Source organism: Homarus americanus, unplaced genomic scaffold (genome assembly GCF_018991925.1).
Source record: "Homarus americanus isolate GMGI-L3 unplaced genomic scaffold, GMGI_Hamer_2.0 scaffold30768, whole genome shotgun sequence".
NCBI lineage: Eukaryota > Metazoa > Arthropoda > Malacostraca > Decapoda > Nephropidae > Homarus > Homarus americanus.
This window is the reverse complement of record NW_024746690.1, coordinates 926,699-937,695: the sequence shown is the minus strand read 5'-3', so window position 1 is coordinate 937,695 and position 10,997 is coordinate 926,699. Positions and strand designations below refer to the sequence as shown.

Below are 10,997 nucleotides of genomic sequence, written 5' to 3'. Positions count from 1 at the left end.
TTTGAAAGGAATAATAAAAAAGTGCAAATCCTAGTTGCTATTCAGATGACCTAATAACATGTTATTAGTTGTTGACAGTATTTTTCTAAGTGAACAGCAAAAGGGCACATAGGCTTGAGACGAAGGGCCATCCCTCCCCCCTCCCGTTCAGTCACTGGTTTTACGTGTAACTATGTAATCTTAAATACCAAAGGAATGTCTTCTTTACCGAGAATCTAGTAAATGTCCTGTCAACTTACCAAAGGAGGATGGACTTATTACAAGTAAATTTATCAACAGTTGAGGATGAAAATACGATTCTGCTGAGGCATGATGGAATTTTAGTACAATACTATTTTGACCGCTGCCCTTGTTAGCCAAAGTTAGCCAGACAGTTATATCCGATCACACATCTATGTATCAGGACTTTATTGTCACTTAATAAACACTCATTAAGTTTATAGTGTGGTTGCCGCTGTTGGCAGATTGTGTATTCATAATTTAAAGAATTAGGTTTCACAATACAGATAGTGTACTGCTTTTATTTATTGTCCATTCAGTGTGGGAGATAAGAAAATGCATGCAACAACTAGAATGATGCTTGCACTAAACACATCAATGTAAGTTAACTTTTAAATTGTTTCTTGTATGATGTAAATAATTTATCCCATAATTCAAGTGTCCAATTCCCATAGGTTCATAAACTGAAGTCGCCTTTCAAGTGGATATATAAGACTGTAGCTGGATAACTCGACCTAAAGCTTAGCAAAAACTATCTAAAATGCCTTAAAAACTGCATAGTTTTTAAATCATTTTGAAGTGAAGCCAGTAAGTAGCCCTCACGTTGTAGTATCAGGTACTGTTCTATAATATGACATGAATGGGGGAATATGTGGACATGCAAGGATTATAGCTTACAAAGTAAAGGAAATATATGACCTGGCTCTATGATCTTGGCCTTCCTCCAAAATAAATTCAGTTCCATTTACGTTACAAACCAATCTGTCAAATTTCAACAATCAGTCGCTCTCTATCCATCCAGCTCTCACTTAAGGTCCCCAAGTTTTATGCCTATCTCCTCTTCATCCTTCATACGTTTACTTTTGTTCAAACATATCTATTGCATCATTTCTTTCTTTTTATTCAACTAATTTTCTTCACTCTGGTGGGAGGAAGGGCTCCATACCGAAGCTCCTTTGTCTATAACCCTACAAGCCTAAATATGTTAGTAAAATGTTCCTTGTCTTATATACAGGAATATTGAGGTGTATTTCATTTACAATACTTCGAAATAGAAACGTCAAATAATCCGATCTAAATATTGAAGATAAAAATTCATATGCACGTAAGTGGTGTTCCAGTTTCTTTAATTACCTTAATTGTAAATGGTGTCTTTTGCAAAACTCCCTAAATCATGATCTATTTTTTATACAGAAAACTTTTCCATATATATATATATATTTATGTATTTATTTATTTATTTATTAATATTTTTTTAAATCGATAAGAGAATACAATTTCTCAGCACAGGAAAGTTTTTTAAATTGCTATGTGTTAAAAATATTCTTGTAGATATGTAGCAGTTTATAAATATTAAAAACTATTTTTGTGCATTTACTATAAATATTTGTGTATATTTTACAAGTTTTTCTCACAAGTAAAGTAAACAGTCCAACAGGTTTAGGGTCGTACTCGTTGTTCCTCTAGAGCCTGTCAACATGTCGTCCGGGCGTGCCAAGAGAGAAGCCGACAATGGCCGTTGTAATATCAATGTGGTGCAGCTGGAAGGCTTGGTGAGTCAACTTATAATTATCTTAAAAGGCTGTGTGACGATTTGAATGAGAAATAAGTCCACAAAAATGTAATGGTAAGGTCAATATGTGTCGTAGCCATAGGTGATCGTCCAGATGGCATTTAATTTTGTATTTTCAGAATTGTTCTCTTTAAATTAAGGACGGCGGCCAAATTAAGGAACATTGTCATGAAGGATGAGGGAGATTGCGGGGTAAAAACACGGTGAACAGTGATCTTATGGCTTTATAATGCCACAAAACATTTTCTTACCTTTAATCTGTCCTGCTTCACAATTTCCCTGCCTTCACCATAGTTCATTGTTATCAACCTGAATAAATTCTGTTCCATTACTCCTGATCCTTTTAATAAAATAAATACGCATCTTTAATAAGTTTAGAATATGTTAATACCTGTTAATTCTTCTTTTGTGTTTTTATTTAATGCATTCTGTCTTCTTTTCATATCATCTACATATAAGCAATAAATGATGTAACTGTGCCATACTTATACTTTTACAGGATCTTTTACTTTTACTTATTTACTTTTATCCTCTTCACCACTGATCTGCTCATTAGCCGCTTGGGCAATCGGTCACGTCTCTGTCACCCACTGTTGGCAAGTACTGGGCATGTACTGGCTCTCTGTTACGCACTGTTGGCAAATACTGGGCATGCACCGGCTCCTGAATGTACCTGAACCTGCTCCAGTGTTGGTCAAGTCTTGTCTTGAAAGAGCTCACACTCGGTGCCGTCACAACACTTTCTGGTAGATTGTTCCAAGAGTTTACAACCCTCACTCCGAAAAAGTTTGCCCTCACAGTTTTCTGGACTTGCGGCTTCATCAATCTTGAGCTGTGACCCCTTGTGGGGCGAGCGTCCGCCGGCTCCAAGTAAGGACACTCGACTGAGTAGTGCCCCTTGAGATGCTTATACACTTCAATTAGGTCGCCCCTTGCCCGTCAGTAGTATAAGCTAGGCAAGTTCAGGCGCTCCAATCTCTCAGGGTAGTTGAGGTGCCGAAGTGCAGGCACCAGTCTGGTGGCCCTCCTTTGAACATTCTCTTTTAATGGTTTTCAATACCGTTAACATTCGTCACAATTCTCTATTAACTGTGTCTCCTCGTACTTATACGCCCCAAGGAAAGGGATGGTACAGTCAGCCAAAGATGCACCGACCCAACCCTGGGTCTCGTGCTCACAATTTTACCTGGCAATACTTGGTAAAGGAAGGCTGTATGTAAAGGTGATTGGTGGATCTGTTTTCGGCTGTATCACTGTCAGGATAATTATTAAACAAACAAAACGTAACTTCTTTATAAAAATAAACTATTCATTGCTATTTAAGGTCATGAGAAGTTCCAAATGTTTGTATATTTGCTTAAATAATGAAGAAAATTATATTATGGCTTGGCAACTCAACTACAACCACAGCTGCCACAAGATTCTCACATCAAATTTTCTTCATTATTTAACCTGGGACTTGGTCACAATTGTTGGTGTGATTCATTTGAATTTGACCTTCATTTCCATCAGAAATGAGTCATTTTGAACTTGTCAACCCCCCCTTCCTCCATAGCCATGACCTAACCTACCTAAACCCCCTCCCGTCTCAGTAACAGTAAGTTCGCCCATGGCAGGTGTTAAGTTATGCTAGGTTTGGTTAGGTAAGTTAAGGTTAATTTAACTTTTAACTTGAACTTTTAAATAAGCAATTTTTAACACATGTAGTAGGCACTTATCAAACAGGGAGGCACTACCGCCTGGGAAGATATTGGAAGCATAATGTGTTGTCTAATGGTAGACCCTGCTGCCATATGGCATCACAAAAATTGTGACCAAGTCCCAAGTTGCTGATCTGACTTTCTGCCTCATTTACACACAATTGCCAGGTCTCAATTGTCTCTCTTACTTTTGACAACACAACATACATACAGTATATTGTTTCTCACTTTTGATTTTTTTTTTTTTTTTGTCTTTCTTTATGGTTCTTTATTTATTTATGTTAGCCGGATCAAACCCGAAACTCCGAGCCGAAATTGAAATTATCTTGGTTTCCCAAAACCGGTATTTTCGAAAAATTACGGCTTTGGGATTTAGAAATTCGGAGGATGGGGGAGTTTTATCCGGGTTTGAGAGATGAAAACTGGGCACATTTTCCTTAAATTCTGAGAAAATTTTTCCGTTACCTAGAAAATTCTGGGAATGGGGGATATTTTTCGGGTTCAAGAGATGATGTAATGGGCAATTTCTAGAACTTCCAAGAACATTTTTCCGTTACCCGGAAAATTCTGGGGATGAGGGATTTTTTCCATCTTTGAGAGAGTCGTCTTGTTACCCGGAAATCTCATTCCAGAAGTGCTCTGCACCAATTGTTCCAGCTAACAGAGATTTCACTGTATTATTATTATTATCAGTGTTATTATTATTATTATTATTGTTATTATTTTATTTTTAATTTATCATTTTTTATTATAAATTTTATTTACTATGAACTAATTATTATTATTATTATTGTTTTTATTATTACATTTTCGCCCCCCAGGCCCCAATGTGGGTCAGTGACCTGTGTCTGGGTGGGATAATCCCTGTGAAAAAATAATAATTCGACAGTGTTCACTATAAAACATGGTGATGCTGATGCATTTTTTAATTTGTTTTTTGTGAAAAATCAGCAGCTGTGAAGTTGTAAATAATTACCCCAAACCTCACCTAACTTCTTAGCCGTCCCCATTATATTAAACAGAAAGTACAGTACTTATATTGATATTTGGTACCAATGAAAGCAACTTTGTTGAATCATTATTGTGTAATTTAAAAGAAAATTTTGGACGTGAGAGTAAGCTCAGACTCAACAGGTCGGTTGTAAACACGCGGTGACTGCAGATTTACGTTAATTTCTCATGTGACTTTACTTTCTCAGTTAATATCTATTTGCTTTTTTTATCAAAACCTTAAAACTCCATTTGGATATTTTAAATATACGCTGAGCAATCAACCAGCCTCTTCCGTATATGTATGCTGCCTTACAATTTTTATAATTAAAAATTCTGAATAATTACTGTTACCCTGTATTTGATGACCCTCGATTTAATTAAGCACATTTAGACAATGTAAAACATCAATTATGCTGAGCCCTTAAGTTTTAAATCACCTTTATATACATCTTCTCAAGATTGTAGACTAACTTCACCATGTAAACACATTAGTACTTTTCACTTTCCAGAAAAAATGGATATTTGCTGTTCAGAAAATCACCTTACTTATTACAGTATATTGTGATTAAACGCAGGTGGCTAAAATTTTGATTACCTACCAAATGTTCAATCTGTGTAGCCTATCAAATTATGGTAATTTGTCTGTGAAGATCCCCCAAATAAATAACAGGGCATAAACTGGTGTCTACTTCATATTTGCTTTCCTCTTCCTGTTAGAGAAGGTTTTGTGTCTAGTCACTGCTATGCTCACGGTTGCAACATTGAGGTGTGATTATAAATTTCTGTTCTTTTCATTTTTTAGGCTTTAATGAAGATCATTAAACACTGCCATGAAGAAGGTGCAGGAAACACAGAGGTGGCACAGGGTGTACTTCTTGGCCTTGTGGTGGATGAGAGGCTGGAGATCACCAACTGCTTCCCCTTTCCACGTCATGCTGATGATGTAGATGAAGGTAAGTGTCCCCTTCACTATGGGGATTCCACTTTTAATATTTTATTTGGCCTACCCGGACAATTTTATTCAGCAGAGAGGGGACCTTGTATGCTGTATCTACAAGTGGTTAACCATTAAATTTGGACCCCAATCCTAATGGTGATATTGGACCCAGTTTGGCTGGGACTGGTGCACATTTAGCTGGCAATCCTTTCTTTGATATACGGGTAACATATTATTCTTTAACTCTCCCAAGTCTTCTTGCCAAAATATATCCACGTGATTTTTTTATTTAATTTTTTTTAACCCATACCATAGTTGTTGTCATTCAATTAAGTGTGTCATGTAGTGCAAGTTGTGTTTGAATGAATAAAAATGTCACATGAATACAGACAGTAAGTGCTATTGAAGTGACTACTGATAATTGATATGCAAGCATCCTCCTCATTATGGAAATTCGTGCTTAGGGATTTTAGAAACTATGACCAAACTATAAAGTTTGTTCATGTGGATTTCTTGGTGGTTGCTACAGTACGGTGGAGGAAAGCGCACCCACGCCAACGGTGCTCAGTTTAATTTCAAACTCTAGCTTGTTCGGCTTTGCATCGTGTTCAGATGAAAGCAGTGGTACTAAAAGATCACTTGAAGGAATTATGTTGGACACTAAACTTAATTTTTTCTGGAGGTAACTCCGATCGCACCACCTCATACAACACTCAATATTGTTTATAGTGAGTTAAATACAAGGGTTGTGTGCATTTATTATAATGTTACGTCATGAAGTAATCAATGTATGTGCTTAAAGATGTTTATTTTCATGTGTGCTTCTATTACATATTTTTGCCAAAAATATTTCCTTGGAACGTATCTCCAATTATATAATGGAAGTCAATGGGAAAATTGGTCCCACATTACGGAAATCCGGGCTATGAAAACATTTTCAAAGACACATCCCTTTCATAACCTGGGGGATGCCAGTACGAGCTAGAGCAGAAGAGGGTACCGTAATGATAATTTTTTATACTGTATGTTATTTTTATTGAAGAAAATTAAATAGTATGACATGAATATTTGATCATTGGTTTCATGAAGTGTTTTGGTACTTTACAAAAAGAATGAACACTGCTTAAACTACTGGTAGATATTGTGACTTTAATATAATGTTTATTTTAGATGTCCTTGAGGCTAACAGGAGACCATGCACAGGGAAGAATTGCATACAATAATGGAGGTCTGTGTTGGTTAGTCAACTTCTTAAACAAAGGGAATACTCTACCTGTACTTATATAAAGACCACTCAAGCCTTGTAGAAATCTTGAGGTGGGGTTGATTTACAGTATTGTAACTGTAGATGTACATTTGGTAAGATCGCTTGAAAGTACAAAAGATAGTAAATTAACGGAAAGTGGTGGCATACTGCTTCCTACTGGGTGTCCATCTTGGACTTTTCTAGTGGATATTTGCCTCTCTTTCTTACCATCTAAATCTGAATTACTGTATACACATTTTACTATTTCACATCACAATCTAGCAATTGTTTTATTATTTTTCTATTATTTTTCTCTTGGCAGAGGATTATCAGCTTGAAATGATGCGTCATTTGCGAAAGGTAAATGTGGATCACCTAAGTGTTGGCTGGTACCAGAGTACTCAGCTTGGCAACTTCATCACCACGCAACTCCTCGAGTCACAGTTCTCTTATCAGACTAGCATTGAGGAGTCTGTCGTCCTGATTTATGGTAAGTTTGTCTCCTGCATCTATCTTAAATCAATCCCCAATTCTTTCCTGCACTTTCTTTGAGGTTTAGTATCCCCAAATCTGCCTCACAATTATAGGTGGAGAGTTCATTATATTTTTTTTTAAACAAATACAATTACTTAGATTGCAATCAGACTGAAACGCTGTACAGTAATAAGATTACAGAACTGGGCCCACTACGATTCTTGATTATTACATCTCATAGTTTTTTATGTTTGACAAGGTGCAACTGTGTTTGTTTTATTTCAGTGGGTGATATTAAGATAATTTGGTTAGGTTAAAATAAGAAAACTAAATCAGTATCTTGCATTTTACCATGGGTGGACTGTTACAGTCGGCAAATCTTAATATTCCAATCTTATTCGGCACATTGCAACTACATTTCACATGCTCTTTATATGTTCTCGGTCATCCATTTTGAATTCGTCTCAGAGTGGGGAAGGGTGTTTAATTTTCCATCAATTCCAGATCCCATCAAGACAGCACGAGGGTTCCTGTCTATTAAAGCTTATCGTCTCACTCCGGAAGCCATCAACACAGTTCAGGAACGTGACTACACCCCTGAGGCCCTTAAAAAGATGCGTCTGGGATTTGAATCTCTGTTTCAGGAGATCCGTTTGGTCGTCAAGAATTCACACCTGGTCAATACGCTCTTGAGTGAATTGTATGAGGTGGGTATGTTTTTTTGTCTGTTTTAGGCACTTAACATCTTTTGAAGGGGTAAATGAGCATTGAGCAAGGCCTTTTACTTTTTCAGCCTTATTAATTTATCTTGACTTTTCCTTTGTTCTTTGTAGGGATCTCGGACTATTGCCCCGCATTGCCAGTGAATCTATATTGACATTTATTGTTTATTGTGGGGAAAAGAATGATTTCACCAATAATTGGCATAAAATATGGAAGACTGAATAGACTGGAAAATATAGCACTCTTATGAATTAATGTTTTATTTTTTATGTATGATAGTGATTATATATACAAAATGCTCCAGTCACACAAAAGTTAATTTTTAACTACAAACCTCCAAGAAAACTAGAATTAGTACAACGCTGATAAAAAGTTGTGGATAAGTGTAAAAAATTGTGGATCAGTCAAAATCAATATTTAGAAAATTCACTGGCATACATCACACACTTAAATGCAAGCTGTGGGCTATTCCCCTCAAAAGGCTCAACACATGGTGTTTCTCAAAGTCTCGTACGATGGATGCTATTCTGGCTGTCGAATCTTTATAGCGTTTCCAGCTAGGTGGTGCTGGATCTTCTGCAGTCTTCTGATTGATGGTGATGTTGGTCAGTGCCTGCTCCTTCGTCAATACTAGAAGAAACTTCCAGATTTTTGGATGGAATGAAATAATGTTTACTAGCATATGGTTATGCCATCCTTGTAAGCATCCAATGTATGTATCTTCTAAGTAGTCTATGACAGGATCACCTTCAGTTGGCTGTGTCTCAAATGCGTCGACCACTTCATCTTGTGGGATGAAGGCCAGAGCTGGTAGCATTCGAATATTCAGGGCAAAATCAGCATCAACTTGATATTTTCCTTGTAATCCCTCGTATTGTACCTTGTCATATATGTTTTGTGATAAGTGGTAGAAACATCCCTTGACAGATGTGTTAGGTAAGACCTTTTCAGTGGCACTCCTGGCGGCTTGTTCATAGTCGATGAGAAAAGTCTTTGGATTGAGTATATGTTGGTACAGACTCACTGATAGGGGGAGGAGGGTGGGCATTTGTCCGGGAGTTTATTATCCTGATACCTTTTGTAGCCTATAAACCACAAGAATGCAAACACTACTCTTTCCCATCACATTTCCCTTCGTTCTTTAAAAAGTTATGCTTCTGAATCCCACTTACAAGCGGAAGAAGAATAAAGAAAACATCTAAGAATTACAAATTCTGTTCGTCTTAATATGTTTCATTAAATGTTCCAGTTGATGCCCAGCAGTGAGGGGAAACAGTTCCTGGACCTGGGAACTATGTCTACCCTGGATCGTCAGTTGAGGTGTCTCATGGATTATGTGGATGACCTTAGTCAAGAGGCCAACAAGTTCAACAACTTTCAACGTCAGAATGCTAAACAGTTACAGGATAAGCATAAGTTCATGCAGAAAAGGGTAAGGTTAATTTTGAACTGTCTCATTTATATAATAATTTGTTTTTGTTAAGAGGAAGACTTTTTTCCCTCTCCTCTAACTCTCCCCATCATTAGTGTGATAGGTATACCCAGTAGTTATTGTTGCTCTCAACACTTGATATTTTTTATTGTTTGAATATAGATAAATCTCAACCCAAAGGATTTGAAAAATAGGCGGCATGACCTAATGTAATTTCTTTGACTGGCATAATTTTCAAATTTAGCATAGAAGTAGGTGAGTAATCATTGATTTCTAATGGAAGTTGTGACCCTTCATTGCCAGTTAAGAGGGCAACCAGTAAAGCATGTCATCTGGTTATCATATATTTTATAATTTTGTAACAATGGCTTTGTGAAATTTTGCCAGAGATGTAATTACCACAATCAATCTTTGTGAACTTCATACTGCCATGTACAGGTGTCCCTCAAAAGGTGCTGTTCCTGTAAACCATGTCACTGTGTATATATGTATATATACAGCAGGCCCTTCAAATTCGCGGGGGTTAGGATCTCAAAATGGCCTCAAATCGCCAAATCCGGGAATAACATTTGCTGACCAAGAGGGGGGGCACACTTGTGTAAAGGAATGTATATTCCTTTATGCTTGCCTTAGGACACCATTTTTACTTGCATGTATATATATATATATATATATATATATATATATATATATATATATATATATATATATATATATATATATATATATATATATATATATATATATATATATATATATATATATATATATATATATATATATATATATATATATATATATATATATATATATATATATATATATATATATATATATATATATATATATATATATATATATATATATATATATATATATATATATATATATATATATATATATATATATATATATATATATATGTGTGTATGTGTGGACACATACATAAAACACAAATAAATAAATAATACAGCTAATTTTATTTATTTATTTTTTGTTAAATGACGTTAAATGGAAGCACAACCGTATTTTATTTATATACAGTAATGCCACTAACATATTTAATTTATACAATGCCATAAACTCTCATTTTATTTCTCCTGAATATTTCCACAGGCTGCCGAAAATGCTCAACGCCAAGCACGTGGAGAGCCGCAGTTACCCGATGAAGACATTAGTAAACAGTTCAAGCCCATTGCTCCCTTGCCACGTCTAGATGCTATGATCACCTCAGGACAGATATCAAATTACTGCAAACAGATCTCTCAGTTTTGCAGTCAGTCTCTTGGTAAATTGTATGTTGCCAAGGCTCTACAGCAAGAAAAGAAGTAAATCACTTCAAAAAATATATTATATATAAAAAACCTGAAATCTGTTGAACCAAAACTTTCCTCCAATTTTTTGTTATTATGAAATTTGTCATCTGAGGTATTTCAAGTACTGTATAATATTTTAACATTTCTCTTTCTATTAAATACTGTACAAGACATCATGTTTAATCCTTAGTGTCTCCTTAACCTTGGTGTTCTCAAATATTCTACCATGACAGAACACTAAGAAGGGGTAACTATTATATTTCATCCCATAAAACAATTATATTTAATGTCTTCACTTGTTTTTTGTAATTATATTTTATAAGATCATTGCATTAAATTGCAAATATAAAATAGAATATGGCATTAAAATGTTATTTGATTATT

General features: G+C 35.5%; 1 protein-coding gene across 1 annotated transcript; it reads left to right on the top strand.

Annotated features, from left to right (window-relative positions):
• Positions 1-1,659: 1,659 nt before the first annotated feature.
• On the top strand, positions 1,660-10,784 carry LOC121879394 (eukaryotic translation initiation factor 3 subunit H-like). The gene is made up of 6 exons (XM_042386013.1): positions 1,660-1,772; positions 5,288-5,438; positions 6,991-7,158; positions 7,647-7,849; positions 9,115-9,297; positions 10,414-10,784. The coding sequence occupies exons 1-6, from the start codon at positions 1,698-1,700 to the stop codon at positions 10,627-10,629; spliced, it is 996 nt and encodes a 331-aa protein (XP_042241947.1). The 5' UTR covers positions 1,660-1,697; the 3' UTR covers positions 10,630-10,784.
• Positions 10,785-10,997: the final 213 nt, after the last annotated feature.